Raw genomic sequence first — 17,537 nt, 5'->3', positions numbered from 1 at the left:
GCCCCAGTGCGGGAGTACAGCAGGCCTGCCCGCTGGGCCAGGGCCCCCTTCCCTCGGGAGAGGAGGAGCCACCTGGAGCTCCACCTGGAGCTCAAGCTGACAGAGCAGCGGGACGCTGGGTAGGAGCAAAGACCAGGAAGTAACCCTGGCTGAGGGAAGAGCAACCAATGGGGGAAAGCTCTCAGTAGGTGGAAACCAAAGGGCCTAAGGGAAAGTCCTAACAGCCCAATTCCTCAGAGAAGGAGGTGTCCCCAGTGCAGGCCCGCCCACCCACCCAGAGCGTAGAGGGGCCCAGTCCAGCCTCTCACCCTGCCCTGGGGGAAGGGGAGGAGCCTCAGGCCCTCACTGGAGCAGGGTTAGGCCCAGCCAGGAGTATAGGAAGGAGCTGTACATGGGGATGGGGCCTGGAAAGGCAGAGGGAATCTGGGAAGGTGAGATGGGGGTTGTCAAGTCTGCAAAAGACTGACACCAAGGCTAAGTCACAGGCACGTTTATTATCGTCTGGAACATCAAGGCCTTTTCTTCCCTGGCAGGGGCACAGGGAGGGCCAACTCTCAGGAGGCAGCCACGCTGCCACCAGCAGCAGGCCCGTGGGGTGGCAGGGTCATGGGCGGCAGGAACAGCGCCTTCAGCTTGCCTGACAGGCTGGCGATCTCAGGATCCTGGGCTTCATAGGACTTGACCAAGCGAGCAAATTTAAGGACACCTGCAAGAGGGAGTGGAGGGTCAAAGCTTCTTCCAAGGACCAGCTGCGTAAGACAGCTGGAGGGGGTGGTAGTTTAAGCATGAACTGCTTCCCCACTGGCTGGGCAGCTGTTTGCAAAACAGGACGCATGCAGGCCTCTGTCCTATGTGGTTTGGATCAACTTCTTGGTCTACACTGGGCACAACTAGATGGGATGCAGTGAATGAAAATATCCCAAGGCAGTGTGCTTCTTGCTCTCAGGTGAACCCTTTTAGCAGTTTAGTCACTGGAACCCCATGAATGAACACGAGACCCCAGGTCTGTAGCTGGAACGCAGGAAGGCTATGGGGCAGCAGAGCTGAATCAGTCAGCACCTTTGGGGAACACCAGGATCTCACCAAAAATTTAACCACCAACCCCCAAACAGAAATTAGCTGAAACACCCTGGAGAGACTGCAGCCACTGCTGTAATGCAGACCTCTCACTAAAAGATGGCACAACAGCGTTGACGTCCAGCTCTGCTACTACTAAAAGTCTGCACCATTAGCGTTTGCTCCCTCATCACAAAATGTAATAATAATGTGATTCACAGTACAGGTTGACCATCCTTAATTAGAAAACCCAAAATCTGAAATTATTTGAGTGCCAGTGTGAAGCCAAAAATGGAAAATTCCACACCTGACTTCATGGTGGGGGGTGGGGGTGGGGGGACTGTAGTCAAAACGCAGTCAAAACTTTGTCTCATGCACAAGATTATTCAGACTATTATATAAAATTACCTTCAGGCTATGTGCTTAAGCTGTATGTATACGAAACAAAACAATTTCGTGTTCAGATTTGAGTCCCATTCCCCAAGATATCCATGTATACGTAAATATTCCGAAATCTGAAAAAATCCGAAACACTTCTGGTCCCAAGTATTTCGGATAAGGGATACGGAACCTCTCCTGTACAAAATGCAACTCGGAGGCACAAGCTCAGGGTAGACCCTGAGCTCTGAGTGCCAACACTGTCGCCGTGTGGCGAGAAAGGGGACAACCACTCAGGGCCCCACAGATCCGGCGCCCTCTCCCGACCCAACCCCCGCCTTCCCGTGTCTGACCCACCTTCCCCGTCGCAGCTGAAGCCATAGGCTTTGATAACCTCCTGCTGGATCTGCGTGGCCACGGGCAGCACGAATTGCAGCATCTTACCCATGTCGTTGCACGCGTTATCCCGAGCCTCGTCCATGCGCACTGCATTCTCAGGGGCGGAGAACGCCTGGATCACCTCCGCCAGGACCACTGCGCGTCAGAAACATCCCAGGGAGGCGTCCCGGGTAGGCGTCGCGTCGGAGAACGGAGAGCGGGCCCAGTGGAGAGCGCAGGGAATTAGTGGATTGAGGCTATAGGTAACCCAATAAGATCCCGAGTCTTGGGGGCAAGCGCCCCACTTAGAACGACGGGACCCGGCGTCCCCTACCCTGTTTTCCCGGCGGACGAAGCCAGGTTTGTCGCCCCACATCCTCTGCCCGCATCCTCCCCGGACCGGCAACCCATGCGTTGACTACGATTATTCTCACCCTTTGCCTGCTCAGCGCTGAGGGCCGCGGGTTGGGACGCGGCGGACGCCATACGGCGTCTGAAGCTGCAAGTGCAGCGGAGATAAATGGAAAGCTCAGGAAGAAAGAGCCACGTCCTACTAACACTTCCCAAGACCAGTGGGGGCGGAAAGGAAGCAACATCCGGTGTAGCCGGAAGCCCCCAGGCGTGGTCCGAACCTTCGCATCCAAACCTTCTAACATCGTTTGCACCGGGAAAACTACCTACTAAAAGAACTTCACGGAAATTGCGCGCACTAAACAGATTCTATTGTTATGAACAAGCTATGTGAAAGGGGCTTTCCGGCAAATACCGGAAAGCCTGCTAGACAAATTCTAAAAGAGCTGTAACACTGTTGCGCATGTGTGTAGAGAGAAGAAGGGATATGCATGAACTCCACAATTGGTGAGGGTGAACTCAGGTGGCTTTTTTTCTTGTTCCTATTACTGTATAAACAACGATGCATGTTGTAACTTTCGGTAGGAAAAAGAATATTCTAAGGAACTTAAGTCATTCATTTCTAGAGTTCGCGAACATTTGCTCTCAGCCTATGCAAATGAGTTCGATGCTGATTGGCTGAGATACCAGCCAGTCACAGCCCGTTCGTTGTTGTTAAGCCCAGAGACCTGGATTCGGCAGTAAAAGCCCAGAGCAAAAGCCATTCTCGCACTTTCCTAAAATGGCCTTGTCTACTGATGGGCGACGGAGCATAACGCCCGGCCTGATTTCCCTTCCCTTCCAGGCTTTTGAGATTATCAACCACTCCCTTCTCAAACTGTAGGGTGGTTAAGGATGCCAGGTACTAATCGCCTGGATCTATTAAAACTAGCCCACCCCATCCCCGCTTCATAACTGGTTTTGTTTTTTGTTTTTGAGATGGAGTCTTGCTCTGTCGCCAAGCTGGAGTGCAGCTGGAGGGATCTTGGCTCACCACAACCACCACCTCCTGGGTTCAAGCGACTCTTCTGCCTCAGCCTCCCAAGTAGCTGGGACTACAGGTGCGCACCACCATGCCCAGCTAATTTTTTAGTAAACACAGGGTTTTGCCATGTTGGCAGGCTGGTCTCGAACTCCTGACCTCGTGATCCGCCCGCCTCGGCCTCCCGAAGTCCTGGGATTACCAGTGTGAGCCGCCGCACCTGGCCTCATAACCGTTTCTTAAACTATTCCATGGAAAGGATTCAGGACTCTGAAGCCTTTGTTCCAGAGGACTCTGGTGGCTCCTAACAGTGAGACCCCTCTGAATAGATTCCAAGACCTGACCATGTCAGAGGTGGGCTTGTCCCAGGCCTCTAGTGTTTGGTTGGTTGGGGTTTCTTTTGTTTTGAGATAGGGCCTTGCTTTGTCACCCAGGCTAGAGTGCAGTGGTGCGATCATGACTCACTGCAGCCTCGACCCCCAAGTGATCCTCTCACCTCAGCCTCCTGAGTAGCTAGGACCACAAGTGCACCACAACGCCCAGGGGATTGTTTTTTAAGATGGGGTTTCTCTATGTTGCCCAAGCTGGTTTCCAACTCCTAGGCTCAAGCAATCCACCCGCCTCAGCCTCCCAACGTGCTGGGATTACAGGCATGAGCCACAGAGCCCAGGCCCAGGCCTCCAGTATTTTGACTTCCCAGCCTTGGGACAGGAGGGAGCACTAGCACCCCCGGTACCACCTCGGGCTGAGTCAATGCTCCGGGCTCTTCAGGGATCCCCTCGCCAATTCTTCCCAGCCCGTACACCCAGTTCCTTAAGAAGGACTGGTCTCTTCCCGCTTCCCTGCCAGAGCCTGGCTGCAGTTCTAAGTACGGCTGCACTGAGACCCAGCCTCACCCCCATATCCCGCAAAGAACAGTCACAGCCATGTTCCTGGGGAGTTGTGAGGATGTTTTTGTTTGGTTGGTTTTGGTTGGGATGTTTTTTAAGAGCGTCATATAGATATTTATATATATAAATTATTAATGTGGGGAAGGGGCAAGGGGCATACATTGCAAAGGGGGCGCGCACACAGGGATCAGGGAGGGGCAGGGGTGGCACACGATGCTACGCAAAACAGCCACATCTAACAGATGAAATAATCACACCAACGGGGCAGGGGAGGGGCGGCGGCCACGGGGCTTGGGCATAGGGGAGAAGAAAAGCAGGGGGGACAAGGAAGAGAGACCTGGTCCAAGATTCTGTGCGCTTTCTGTCCCCATCCTCGCCTCCTCCCCACCTCTGCACACCACACCAGACCTTGGCCTTCTGTCTGTCCCTCCCTCCCCCACTCTGTCCAGCTGCGGAGGCCCTGCAACTGAGCAGCACCCTCTTGGCTCTGGGTGGCAGGCCAAGGGTGGGGTGGGGGGAGGGTGGGGATGCTCCAAGGTCCAATGTAGGAGCCGTGGTGCTCTCTTGATCGCAGGTTCTACAGTGGCTTGTCGCTCTCCTTCTTCAGGTGACTAGGGAAGGGGCAGTGCATAGCAGAGAGGTAAGAGACTTGAGACCAACCCTGACCTTGCCCCCTTACCAAAGGGGTTGGGAGAGGAGGGGTTCCCTCCCCCCAGGAGCACAGTGCCCAGCTGTTCCATGCCCACAGCCCCTCCCAGGCTCGCTGAGCCCATGTCCCCCTGGGGACCCTGGGGTACCTGTAATAGTCCTCCTGGGCAGGCAGCGGCACACTGTGCAGCGGGTGATGGGCATGCAGCCACTGCTGCTGTTCCAGCGCCAAGCGCTGCAGCTCAGCTGACTGTGCGTGCATGGCCTGCAGCTGATGAGCTGCTGACATTGGGGCAGAAAGGGAGGCCGGCAGGTCCCGGTAAGGGGCAGCTGTGAGCAGGAGGGGCAAGGGTCACATGACCAATGGATAACAAGCACCTGCTCTGGACCAGGGGATAGCCAGCTCCTTTACATACAAAGGTAATGAACTAAAAAGTTAGGTAACACAGCCAGTTCTGTAAGTTGCCAGTGGTAGAGTGGAATTGGGATTCAAACCTCTTAGGCTGACACTAAAACTTGTGTGTCTCTTGGGCAGAGGTTCAGCTCTCCTATTCCCATGCCCAGCTCCTCTAGGCATCTCCTCATTCCTCCTCAAGCCCAACTAGGCCCATCCCCCCACCTAAATACCTCCTTTCTGCCCTTTTCTCATTACAGCTTGCCTACCCCAACTTCCATCCTTACCAAAGAGCTGGTGACGAAGAACTTCGTTCTCGTGCAGAGGGTGAGGAAGCAGGGGGTTAGGGAGAGTTCCAGCTGGGTAGGGGATCCGAGTAAGGTGAGACCCTGAGGCCAGGGGGTCGATGAGAGGGTGCACTGAGGCAGAGGCTGGAAAGCAGAGAAGAGGAAGGTGTCACCAGAAGGCAGGTTTAGGGAAAACCATGCATTTGGGTGAAGGGATCCAAGGCTGGGAATTGAGTTGGACAAACACAAGGAGCTCCAAAGTGGAACAAAGGCAGAATGGAAGAACTAGAGGCCTGTGGGTGGGGGGGTGGACAGGCTGAGCCCTACTGGAGGAGGGACATATGGATGACAGAGGACAGGAAATTAGTCATCAGAAGGGTCTGAGGGGAAGGAGAGGGAGAGGTAGACTGCTTGAAGGAGGTGGAAGATAGAAGTTTAGGAAATAAGACAGGAAGAGGCCAGGTGCGGTGGCTCAAGCCTATAATCCCAGCACTTTGGGAGGCTGAGGCAGGCGGATCACCTGAGGTCAGGAGTTCAAGACCAGCCTGGCCAACATGGTGAAACCCTGTCTCTACTAAAAATACAAAAAAATTAGCCAGGCATGGTGGCACATGCCTAGTCCCAGCTCTTCAGGAGGCTGAGGCAGGAGAATCGCTTGAACCTGGGAGGTGGAAGCTGCACTGAGCCGAGATCGCGCCACTGCACTCTGGTTTGGGCAAAAGAGCGAGACTTGGTCTCAAATTAAAAAAAAAAAAAAAAAAAAAAAAAAGCAAGCGGGTGCAGTGGCTCACGCTTGTAATCCCAGCACTTTGGGAGGCCAAGGTGGGCGGATCACAAGGTCAAGAGATCGAGACTATCCTGGCCAACATGGTGAAACCCCGTCTCTATTAAAAATACAAAAATTAGCTGTATTTGGCGGCACACGCCTGTAGTCCCAGCAACTCAGGCAGGCAGTGCCTGCTGAGGCAGAAGAATCGTTTGAACCCGGGAGGCAGAGGTTGCAGTAAGCTGAGATCGCGCCACTGCACTCCAGCTTGGCGACAGGGCGAGACTCCGTCTCAAAAACAAAATGGTGAAAGGATAGTAAGTAAAGCTCATTATTGCCTATGACACCCAAACCCAAAGCTACAGGGCCCCTTCTAGGAAGTTACAGATCTAGAGATGGGGAAGAACATGAAAGACCTCCCACTGTGAGAAAAGGAGAAAATGGCAAAAAATAAGAGTTAAATCCAGAGAAATCAGAAAATAGGTTTGTGGATTGGGCAGGGTGGCTCACGTCTGTAATCTCAGGACTTTGGGAGGCCAAGGTGAGTGGACTGCTTTGAACTCAGGAATTTGAGACCAGCCTGGCCAATATGGCAAAACCCCATCTTTACCAAAACTACAAAAATTAGCCAGGTATGGTGACACACGCCTATAATCCCAGCTACTCTGGAGACTGAGGTAGGAGGATTACTTGAGCCCAGGAAGTTGAGGCTGCAGTGAGCTGTGACTGCACCACTACACTCCAGGCTGGGTGGCAGAGCGAGACTATGTCTCAAAAAAATAAATAAGAAGATATGTTTGTGAAGGGCTTGGGAGAATGGGGCTGTGAGGATAGAAAGGTGTGTCCTTCAAAGGCTCCCACCTGGGCCTGTCATGGGTAGGATACTAGACTATGGAGAGGACTGGGGTGTGGGGAATACAGGCTCTGTGGCCAGGCAAGGCCATGAGGAGACAAGGCTGAGAGAACGTCAGGGAGGCAAAGTTGAGGGCAGCAATCTCAGGAAAAGTTCATGCCAGGCCAGGGGAGGAAAGTCTCAGCCAGAAGAACAAAAGAGCCCAGTCATGATGGGGGAAGGTGGCCCCAAAGGGCCAGGGAGAGGAAGGAGGGGGTCTCACCTGCATGGATAGCATCTTGCTGGTGCAGGTGCAGGTGCGAGTGGATGTGGGAGTGCTGGTGGTGATGGGGAGTCACATTGAGCATCTGCAGCCGGGCCAGCGGGTCATTGCCCAGGGCCGCCACCCTTTCTGCGTGCTGCCTCTCAGCTGCCAGCCGCTCAGCATAGGACATGTCAGGCCGCAGGGCTGGCCCAGCTGCCAGTGCTAGACGTTCTCGATCCAGGGGCCCCAGGCTCGGATGAAAGGGGAAAGGGTGCAGGCCAGGTGGGCCAGGCTGCAGAGCCAGGCCCCCATGTCGGGGAAAGGGATCCAAGCCCGGCCCAGGGACCCCATGTAGGGGTTCCAGCTCACTAGGCTTCACCTCGAAGCCAGGCTTGAGGCGGTCACGGAGGTCTCGTTCACGGGCTTCCCGTTCCCTCTCCCGGGCAGCAGGATCACTGCTGTACAGGGCCGGGACATTGTAACCCAGGAGCCCCGGGTCCACTGCCCCCAGGGGCACGTAGAATGGATGGTTGCGATTGCCAGGAGACATGACATGAGGCCGGGCATATTCACTGAGAGTGCGCAAGGCTGGAGTGTCAGGACCCAGGTAGGGGGGCACTGTAGCCACCGCACTGCCCGGTTCAAATGGAGGGCGATGGGGCACTGGGCCCAGAGATGGGCATTCCACCGGAGCACGGCCCTCCTGAGCCAACTTCTGTGGGGTACAGGGAAAAGTGGAGTCAAAGCGGCAGTTATGAGAAGAGGTGGCTGGTTTCAAGCTGCCCATTTGTTTCCACAGCTGAATGCCAAAATGCCTCACCTCACTGAAACTCTGCCCACCTGGAACTTAACTGCGACCCCCCCCCCGAATATCTGCCCTTCTTGGGATCCACAGGTAGTCCCATCTGAGCAGGCCTTCTCCCAACCCAGGAATGCAGACTGCTGTCGCTGAAATCCTTTTTGGCTCCATTTCCTGGGCTGCAGTGGTACCTCCCCTCCGACAGGTGGCGACTTGATTCGCCCGCCCACCTAGCACAAGCCCCAGCCCCAGCCCCAGCCCCAGCCCCAGCCCCAGCCCCAAGCCCAGCCCCAAGCCCAGCCCCAGCCCCAGCCCCAGCCCCAGCCCCAGCCCCGCAGCGCGGCTAAGAGAGGAGGCAAAGAAGGCGGTGGCGCAGGCAGTGACGCACTCACCACGCTGCGTTCAAGCTCGCGCTCCTTCTCGCGCTCGCGCTCCTTCTCGCGTTCCCGCTCGCGCTCCCGCTCCTTTTCTTCGCGCGCGCGCTGCTCCGCCTCGCGCCGCACCTTCTCCACCAGGTCGGCCCGCTTCTTGGCCAGTTTGGAGCCCTCCAGTGGCACGAAGTACAGGTCGCTGCGCGCGCACGAGTTGAAGCCGCGATCCAGGTGTTTGTTGAACCTGCCAAGCGTGGAAGCAGCACGCGCTCAGCCGGTGCGAGATGCCGGATGGAGCCCGCGGAGCCGCGACCCCGGCGAGTGCTTGTAGCCCCCGCCTAAAAACCACCCCTGCAGGCTGAGCTGCTGCCGGCCTCACTGGCCGCTAGGCATGGACGGAGGAGAGGGGCGTGCTTTTCTAAAACACTACACCAGCACAGGGCCCCTCCCTGCTACTCCCTCTCCGTCGCCGCCTTGTCGTCCCCCTTCCAGGCCCACCTCCGCCCCACCTGGCCGCTCACCTGGCAGACTGACTGGCATGGCTGGGCACATCTACCACCTTGGGAGGGGGCGAGGGGCTGCGGGCTGGCGGAACTGGGCTCTCGGGGGTCTCATACTCCTCAGCCGGCTCCTGCTTGATCTGCGTGGCGCTCAGGGGCGGCCCTGAGGCAGGGGCCGCGGGTGGTGGTGGCAGAGATGGCAGGCCTGAGGGCCCCGCAGGTGGCAGGGGCCCAGGTCCCACGGTGGGCGAGCCCGGCTTGAAGGTCCCTGGGCCTGCAGGTGGCGAGGTTCCTCTATAGCCCGGTGGGGTCCCCGTTCGGAAGTTGGGAGGAGACCCGGGCTTGTATCCGGGTGGGGTGGCTGCCTTGTAGGCCCCCGGGGACGGGGCTCTCTTTCCGTACGGTGGGGGCCCAGGTGGGGAGGCCGTTTTGTAGCCTGCTGGCGAGGAAGCCACGGTGGCAATGACCGTGGAAAGGGTAGCCGAAGAGGTGGTGACCGTAGGCACCGGTGGGAAAGGGTAGGGCGTCCCCTGAGGTCCCTGGGAGGGGGAGGGGTGTGAACATGGGAAGGACGCTTGAGAAGTGGAAGAGGAAGAGTTGGAAGAGGAAGAGACTGGAGGGCCATTGGGGCCTGCTTGGCTGTAGGACACCTGGCTGTGAGGTGGGGGCAGGTGTGTTGGCCCTGGTGGGTAGGGCCTCAGAGACCCCAGGGAGGGAGACATGGCATAAGGGTGTGCGTGGTGGGAGCTGCCGCCCTCCAGGGGGTGGGGAAATGCTCCAGGAGGGGGCCCAGAGCTTCCGTGATGCTGCTGCTGCTGCTGCTGCTGCTGTTGCTGGTGGTGATGGTGATGTGTTGAGGCTGGTGGGTGGGCAGTGGACTGGGCCCCAGTAGATGGCGGGAAGGGGCCTGGATGGGCATTGCTGTTGGCTAAGAGGCGGCCATAGGGAGGAGGTGGTGGGGGACCCTGGCTCCACACAGCCTGGGATGGGAGAGAAGGCTGAGTATACTTGGGGGGCTGATTGGAGACAGAGAGGCTTGTTGGGGGAGGGAAAGAGTGGGGGTAACTGGGCAATGCCTGGGAAGCTGGGTAGGGGGAGGCAGAGGAAGAGGAGGAAGAACTGGAAGAGGAGGCTGCTGCAGAGCTACTACTAGAGGATGAATAAGGAAACCTCATGGGGGGTGCTGGGGCAGAAGAGGAAGCAGGAGGCAGAGAGTGGGGTGAAGGAGCCAGAGTCGGGCCCTTCTCTGGGCCAGGAGGAAGTCCACCCATACCCTGCCCCATGGCATGGGGAGAGGGCAGATGCCCAGGTAGTGGTTGGGCCCCCAGGCCAGGGGGAGAGGCTGAGGCATTGTTGAGGGGTCTCAGGGCAGGTGGGGGAGGCAGGTTCGGGGTCACATGGGGGAAGTTGGCTGGTGGTGGAGCAGAAGGCAGGTTCCCACCACCCACCGGAGTGTTAGGTGGCTTAGCTGGGGGAGCACCGCTAGCCCCAGAGCTTGATACTGAAATGGGAGTAGTGGGTGGGGGGTGCTGCTTACCCCCATTAGGGCCCCCCACTGATGAGGCAGCCCCTCCCCCCTTGGGACCCATTGGGGGTCCAGACAAAACTCCTCCACCAGCGCCCCCAGGATAGAGCTGTGGGTGAGGGGGAGGGGCCCCAGGAGGAGCCTGGAACATTCGAGATGTGGGGGGCTCCATGGGAGCATGATATCCAGTGGGTGTCACAGAAGGATGGGGTTCAAAGCTAGCCTCTGGCTGTCGAGGGGTGCTGTCTGGCGGTGGAGGGGAAGGAGGAAAGAGTGGAGGTGGGTGGTAGGGGCGGGCTGGGCCCTGGGACAGGCCAGAAGATGAGTCGGAGTCATTCTCCACACTTCCAGGGCTGTAGATGCTGGGGGACGTGCTTCGGTTGTCCTGGTCAATATCCCTAGGGTCGCTGCTGCCATCATCATTAAGGCTCCGCCCATCCAAGCTATCCAGATCAGAGGGAGACTGTGGCCGAGGGAGTTCCTGCTGTAGAAAAGGGAAGCCTCATTTTTTCTCTTTTCCTTTCCTGCTTCCCTGAGATTTAGGGCCTGTCTTGCATAAAATCATTTCCCCTCACAGCACACTGTTGTACTGTGACGTGGTGAGTACCTCTTGCCATCTGGGGATTTCCCACTTTCCCCACATTCTTGGCTGCTCCTTAGCAGCCAGTCTTGTTTCTCTCCTATAAAACCCTATTCCTTCCTCAAGGATCCATCTCAAGCACCTTGTCTTTACCCACAGCTGACTCCAAATCCCTGTCTTCCACCATCTCATAACCACCACTTTAACCATCCTCCATCCCCCAAGCCCTTGGTTCTTAGACCACTTCTGGCCGGGCACAGAGGCTCACACCTGTAATCCCAGCACTTTGGGAGGCTGAAGCAGGAGGATCACTTGAGGCCAGGAGTTCCAAACCAGCCTGGCCAACATGGTGAAACCCTATCTCTACTAAAACTACAAAAATTAGCCGGGCGTGGTGGCTCATGCCTATAATCCCAGCTACTCGGGAGGCTGAGGCACAACTGCTTCAACCCAGGAGGCGGAGGTTGCAATGAGCTGAGATTGTGCCACTGTACTCCAGCCTGGGTGACAGAACGAAACTCTGTCTCAAAAACAAACCAAAAAAAACAATAAAAAAGAAAGACCACTTCTGCATTTTCCTTAAGATTTATTTGTTCCTCCCACTAAGACTTCTCACCCAGAGACTAGAATCCCCCAACTCTTCTGGTCCCCTTTGGCCCTGCCAGGTCATCTGGTGGTCTGTCAAAGTTCTAAGACTCTCTCTGGCATATTAGAGACAGAACTGCTCTCATAAGCACTATGATCTGGCCTTTCTCTTATGTCCCAGGAGAGATCCAGCTAAGAATAGTGAGCATAAGGAAATCTGAGAAAAGAATGATCACAAGATGGGTCAGGATGGCGACAAGGGTCTCCCACCTCAGTTTTGGTCTTTTTTGGTGCATTGGTCTCCTCACTTTCACTCTCTGAGATCTCCTCACTCCGACCCTGCTTGTTGACCTTTGGGGTGGAGGCTTCCTCTACTCGGGCCTTCTGTTAGAGAGAAAGAAAATTCCTGTCTTTTCCCTACCTCCCAAGTTTCACCGTTACCCTCTGCCAAACAGGAAGTTCCCCCGACAACACACACACCCCCTCAGCCCCAGTGCCTGGGCATCCTGTGGGAGGACCTGAGGACAGAATACCTTGGCTGTCTGCCTGGACTTCTCAGCTTTGCCATCACTGCTGGACGTGCTGACCCCTCCAGGGGAGGCCCGGCCCCTCGATCTCAGTTCTTCCCGGGGCCCAGGGGCCTCTTTCTTCCGTCCACTCCTCATTGACATCTGCAGGAGGAGGAAGGAGGTAGGTAACACTGTTCTTTACACTGCAGCTAACTTTATGGTGCACATTATTTGTTCTTCTCTAGACCCTTCCTCCTAGCTTGCCTGCCCCGCCCCTCATCTTTCACATCTCTCATTTTAACTCACCGAGTCTTTATTCTGTCGTGTCTTCATTCTTCAGGCTGTGGAGACCCCATTCTCCTCTGCCTGGGCAGCTGAATACAGAAACTTCTCTGCTCCACCCCAAGTTCCCCACAGCTGTGGTCTGGGAAGCAGGATCTCCAAGTTTCCAGTATAGGCACCTGGAACTTTTGCAGGATCTGTTTTCAGTGAAACCTGTTAGAAGGAAACCATCAGAGTCTCCCACTGGGAGAATAGAGTCACAAAGGAATACTATTACGCTTGTCAGAGAACTGAGCAAGCGGCCCAACCCTAAGCCTTTAGGCCAAGAGGTACAGATACCACAAGACATTGCTGGCTTGCCCCATGGGCCACCTTAGCTATCTAAAAGGCAGGGAGATTCTGCTTAAAGTATAATCTCTTTCACCTCTGTAGAGGGCAGAAAATTCAGATGTACCTACAAGCTCCAATCCAGGAGATGACACAGTTTGACCCTTCATGATCCCTAAAGGATATTTGTGAACGCACACATTCCACGGAGCCTTGCAAAGGAACATAAAGAAATGGAGCGGGGCATGGTGGTTCACGCCTATAATCCCAGCCCTTTGGGAGGCCGAGGTGGACGGATCGCAAGGTCAGGAGTTCAAGACCAGCCTGGCCAACATGGTGAAACCCAGCCAGGCGTGGTGGCGCGTGCCTGTAATCCCAGCTACTCAGGAGGCTGAGGCAAGCAAATCACTTGAACCTGGGAAGCAGAGGTTGCAGTGAGCCGAGATCATGCCACTGCACTCCAGCCTGGGTGACAGAGTGAAACTCTGTCTCAAAAAAAAAATGACGTTCAAGTATTAATTTATTGAGTACCTTCTTTATATCAAGCCCTTCACACACATGATTTCATTTAATATTTACAACCAACCCTGAATGGTAAGCATTATTACCTTCATTATATAGGTGAGGGAACTGAGGCTCAAAGATGGTGATTGTGACTAGCTCAACCTCACACAGTGAGGAACCAGTGACAGAGCCAGAATCAAACCCACGTCTGTGACTTCAAAGCCCATGCTCTTTCTTCTATACTTTGCTATATTCTCCTCAGAAGTTGGTGGGGAGAATTCTCAGAAGGCCTAGATCAGTCACAGAGATATGAAAAGAATCTTTTCTCACATCAGAGTAGGTAGAAGAAGAATGTCCCATTCTATAATACAAAGGAACACAGCCCTACCAATCCCAAGACTAAACCTAGGTAGCCCCAAATTGTAGAAGTTCACTTTTGAGAGCCTCATAAAGGACTCATTCTCTAGTACTTGAGCTCCCTAAGGCTAGAGGAAAAGTCAGGGTTTTCACATGAATGATTAAAGACTCAAAATATCCGTGAGCAAACAATACAGATTTACCAGTTTTGAAGCCTGTCCTCCTACTTGGTATAGACGGGGTTACACAGCTCCTCAAGCCAGTCCATCCATATCTGTCTATCAGTAAGTAGGCAGGTATCTATCTTTATCCAAATCCCTAGAGCCAGCTATATTCATTTGCGCTTGTTCGTATTTCTTGCTAAGTGTCAAGTCCCTCCAAATTACTGATTGTAAGATCTTCTGAGAGCAAAAATGGTATTTTCTTATTTTTTCTTCCTTTCCACTGATGTCGTATATATACGTGTGTGCACTTTTCTTGTGATTGACCTTTAAACCCACTAACTTCAGTAGGTCTTTATTCCTGAATTAAGTGCTGCCAGCTCCAGTGGGAATAGACTAAGCTTACCCGTCTATTCTATTCTGAGTTGGTGGCCTGCTAGGTAAACGGCATGTCCATATTCTGTAGTGTATTTTTCCCAAGGAACACAGTAATTCTCACTCAGCTCCATGGAACCATACTGATGCAGGCAGTAAGGGGTGAGTTTAACCTTTCCAGGAAACTTCACAATTTACTTAGAATCACAAAATTGCTGGGACAGAGCCTGTCTTCTGAACTTTCAACTGATGTTCTGCCCAGTAGACTAGTCTTTTTTTTTTTTTTTTTTTTTGAGACAGAGTTTCACTCTTGTTGCCCAGGCTGGAATGGAGTGGCGTGATCTCACTCACTGCAACCTCCACCTCCTGGGTTCAAGCAGTTCTCCTGCCTCAGCCTCCTAAGTAGCTGGGATTACAGGCTGTGCCACCACACCCTGCTAATTTTTTTGTACTTTTAGTAGAGACAGGGTTTCACCATGTTGGTCAGAGTAGTCTCGAACTCCTGACCTCAGGTGATCTGTCTGCCATGGCCTTCCAACATGCTGAGATTACAGGCGTGAGCCACTGTGCCCGGCCAACTAGTTGTTGTTTTTTTTTTTAAGTAGATTTTCGCTGTTCTTCCCCAGGCTGGAGTGCAATGGCATGATCTCAGCTCACTGCTACCTCCGCCTCCCAGATTCAAGCGATTCTCCTGCCTCAGCTTCCCAAGTAGCTGGGATTACAAGCGCCCACCACCATGCCTGGCTAATTTTTGTATTTTTAGTAGAGACAGGGTTTCACTATGTTGGCCAGGCTGGTCTCGAACTCCTGACCTCAGGTGATCCACCCGCCTCGGCCTCCTAAAGTGCTGGGATTACAGGCGTGAGCCACCGCGCCTGGCCTTTATTATTTTTTTTTTTTTCAACTACAGCTATTTTCCCACATTTTTTAGTTGTTGTGTAGACTGGTTTTAAAATACTATCAACCAAAAAAAAAAAAAAGAAAAGAAAGAAAAAAAAATCCAAAGAACAACACCCACCATAGCAAAAGAGGAATCTTAAACAAAAAGCACAACAAAGATGACTATTTGTGACTGGTGTATCTTTGCCAGCCCTCCTAGAGAAGGGTGTCCATCTCCCTTCCCCATCACAGAACCTGTTCACCAAGTCAGTTAGGTTAGGGGATTCAAAAGGTCAGAGAAACACAGGAATGTACCTGAGGAACACAGCAATCATAGTATGCCCTTCTTTTTTAATCACCTGAAATCTGATAAAACTAGCAATGAGTAGCTTTGAAGGAGAAAAGCAGTCATAAAAGAACAAGTAATCCTGGGGATAAGGAGTGGCAGAGGAGGGAAGGAGTTAGGGTTGGATTGTGTGTGTTTCTAGACCTGGGTCATGTTTTAGCACCAGCCTACACTCCTAGCAGACAATAATTGTAACTAATATTACAGAGCACCTACTCTGTATCTGGCCACACACTAGGCACATTCACCTTCGTTACCTTACTTTAAAAAAATGATTAAGACCAGACTGGGTTGGGAGGAAAGTGAGAAATAGAAAAAGAGCCCCTAAGTAAGACCAGGAAAAGAAATTAAGAGACATATGGGATGTCAGAAGGAATACAGTGGAGTCACAAGCTCCCTGGGAGGGGCTCACAGGCTAAATTTCAGGATCATTGGCCCAGCCCCCAACATCATTCTGGACCTGCCAGACTAACCAGTCCAAAGTGACTCCTAGATAACAATGCAGCCCAGACCAGCGGATAACAATGCACTGGCCTAAGCCTTCTGAGAATCCAGGACCTTCAGGGAGGTCTCAGAGATCATCTCATCTATGGCCCCTTCATCTTAACAATGAAGTCGGACACTCCAAGAGAAGTGACTTGCCCAAGGTCACAGAGGCACAGCCAGGTCAAGAGACACAGGTGTCCTGGCTCCTATTCTATAGTATTTCCCCTGCATGAGGCTGCTTCATGCAGCCCTCTGTCCTGGGCCACCCTCACCTGGGATGGGCCTGGGAGCCCAGCCATTTCTACAAGGTCAGGGAAGAAGGCCAAAGGTTAGTTGAGGGAAGGAGGAAAAGGGTAAGTTATTCAAGAAGGGAGGCTCAAAGAGGAATTCGTTTTAGAAAATGAAAGAAAGTGCAAAGAAGCAAAAAAACAACTCTACAAAAAATAACATAATAAGGGAGGTAGAGGTCAGAACCAACTGCCAAAAGATGGTGAAATCTGAACAGGAGCATTTTCATCCTCCCATCATGCCTAGGTGGAGAGACTTGGAGAAACACCTATGATCTGCAAGGAACATATCTACCTGTTCAAACAGACTGCAACATGAAAGGGTACACGCCGCCGTGGGGAAACTCCCATCCACCAACAGATCCAGAAACATCCTCCAGAACCCAGCCCAGAGTCCCAAGGACATAGCCGCAGGCCGACGTCCAATGAAGATTCGAAGCCCCCCGCCTACCAATTGGACATCCCACTGGATCACTACCATAGCGACACAGTGGCAAAAGGTGCCCCCAAGAGACCATCCCAGGAGTCCATCTGGAAGCCACCCCTGCCCCCTCCCAGTTGCCAAAGCAACTCCTACTCTCCTATAGCACCTCAGGGAAGGGAGCTTAAAGGTACCTACCCTAGTCGAAATAAGCCCATGCACAAAGGAAGATCTTTGAGCTCAAAGCAGTAACTAAGGCCTCCCTACATAGATCACAGCTCCAGGGGCAGCGGACGCTCCGGAAATTGGAGGGTGGAGGGTGGAGGTCGCAACTTGCTTGGAGTGCCTGTAAGGTTGCTCAATTATCTCATTTCCATCCTCCCAGAACCCCTTTCTTCCCAACTCCCCCTTCTGTGTTCCTGTTTTCCTCCTCATTAGTTTTGGGATAACCCACACTACTGGGCCCCAGTGTCCTCTCCAAGAAGTAACTATGGATGGGGAAAACAGGGTCAGAGGTGACCTGGAGTAGGGGAATGAAAACCGTCACAAAGACATGGCCTTCCCACTTCCACGCTGGAAAACCTCCGGCTCTTCTCAAAGATGGACCTCTTTTTGCCCAAGCCTCCGTTTCCCCGAGGTTCATCAGCCACAGTCCCTCTTTCCACCTACCACACCCCTTTCCCGTTTCCCACTTCCCGTCCATTCCTAACGCCCCCAACCCCAGGCTCCGGAACCCGTGTTCTGGGCCTTTGGAGCTTTTTCCTGGAGCCTTCATGCCCCACCTCGCTGCCATCTCTCCTATCCCTTCTGCCTTCGCCCCGAACCCCACTCAGAGCATCCCCCGTTTTCCTCCGCCAACCCCCGCCTCGATGTTCCTCCTCTTTTGGGTCCGCGGGTCCCGGCTACCCTCTGGCCCCACAGCCTTCCTCCGGAGACCCTCCCTCCTTCCCCACCTTCCCGATCCTCCCGAAGCCCTG

The 17,537-nt window shown here is 53.9% G+C and overlaps 2 protein-coding genes, 1 long non-coding RNA gene and 1 other non-coding gene across 6 annotated transcripts; 1 reads left to right on the top strand and 3 right to left on the bottom strand.

Moving 5' to 3' along the window:
* Nucleotides 1–475: 475 nt before the first annotated feature.
* C11H12orf57 (chromosome 11 C12orf57 homolog) lies at nt 476–2,386 on the bottom strand. 2 transcript variants are annotated; one of them, XM_005569990.4, is made up of 3 exons: nt 2,247–2,386; nt 1,792–1,968; nt 476–706 (listed from the first exon to the last, which is right to left on the bottom strand). In XM_005569990.4, exons 1-3 carry the CDS (start codon nt 2,296–2,298, stop codon nt 555–557), a joined length of 381 nt encoding a protein of 126 aa, XP_005570047.1. In that variant the 5' UTR covers nt 2,299–2,386; the 3' UTR covers nt 476–554. The 2 variants fall into 2 exon arrangements, with proteins under 2 accessions (XP_005570047.1, XP_015285799.1); XM_015430313.3 differs by having other exon boundaries at nt 1,879–1,968.
* Nucleotides 2,387–2,558: 172 nt separating this feature from the next.
* Nucleotides 2,559–2,620, bottom strand: LOC123567758 (U7 small nuclear RNA). The gene has a single exon (XR_006690861.2). It is a non-coding gene; the product is annotated as a U7 small nuclear RNA (small nuclear RNA).
* A 1,493-nt stretch (nt 2,621–4,113) lies between these two features.
* Nucleotides 4,114–12,630, bottom strand: ATN1 (atrophin 1). Of its 2 annotated transcripts, none has more exons than XM_045366420.3 (9): nt 12,442–12,630; nt 12,160–12,297; nt 11,897–12,010; nt 8,958–10,945; nt 8,458–8,680; nt 7,285–7,981; nt 5,404–5,547; nt 4,872–5,052; nt 4,114–4,685 (listed from the first exon to the last, which is right to left on the bottom strand). In XM_045366420.3, exons 1-9 carry the CDS (start codon nt 12,466–12,468, stop codon nt 4,652–4,654), a joined length of 3,546 nt encoding a protein of 1,181 aa, XP_045222355.1. In that variant the 5' UTR covers nt 12,469–12,630; the 3' UTR covers nt 4,114–4,651. The 2 variants fall into 2 exon arrangements, with proteins under 2 accessions (XP_045222355.1, XP_045222357.1); XM_045366422.3 differs by having other exon boundaries at nt 8,958–10,942.
* LOC141408016 (uncharacterized) lies at nt 12,082–17,180 on the top strand. Its single transcript, XR_012419944.1, has 2 exons — nt 12,082–12,316; nt 16,387–17,180. It is a non-coding gene; the product is annotated as an uncharacterized lncRNA (long non-coding RNA).
* Nucleotides 17,181–17,537: the final 357 nt, after the last annotated feature.

Source organism: Macaca fascicularis, chromosome 11 (genome assembly GCF_037993035.2).
Source record: "Macaca fascicularis isolate 582-1 chromosome 11, T2T-MFA8v1.1".
In the NCBI taxonomy this organism is placed as follows: Eukaryota; Metazoa; Chordata; class Mammalia; order Primates; family Cercopithecidae; genus Macaca; species Macaca fascicularis.
The sequence above is the reverse complement of the archived record's forward strand: the minus strand, read 5'-3'. Positions and strand labels throughout refer to the sequence as shown.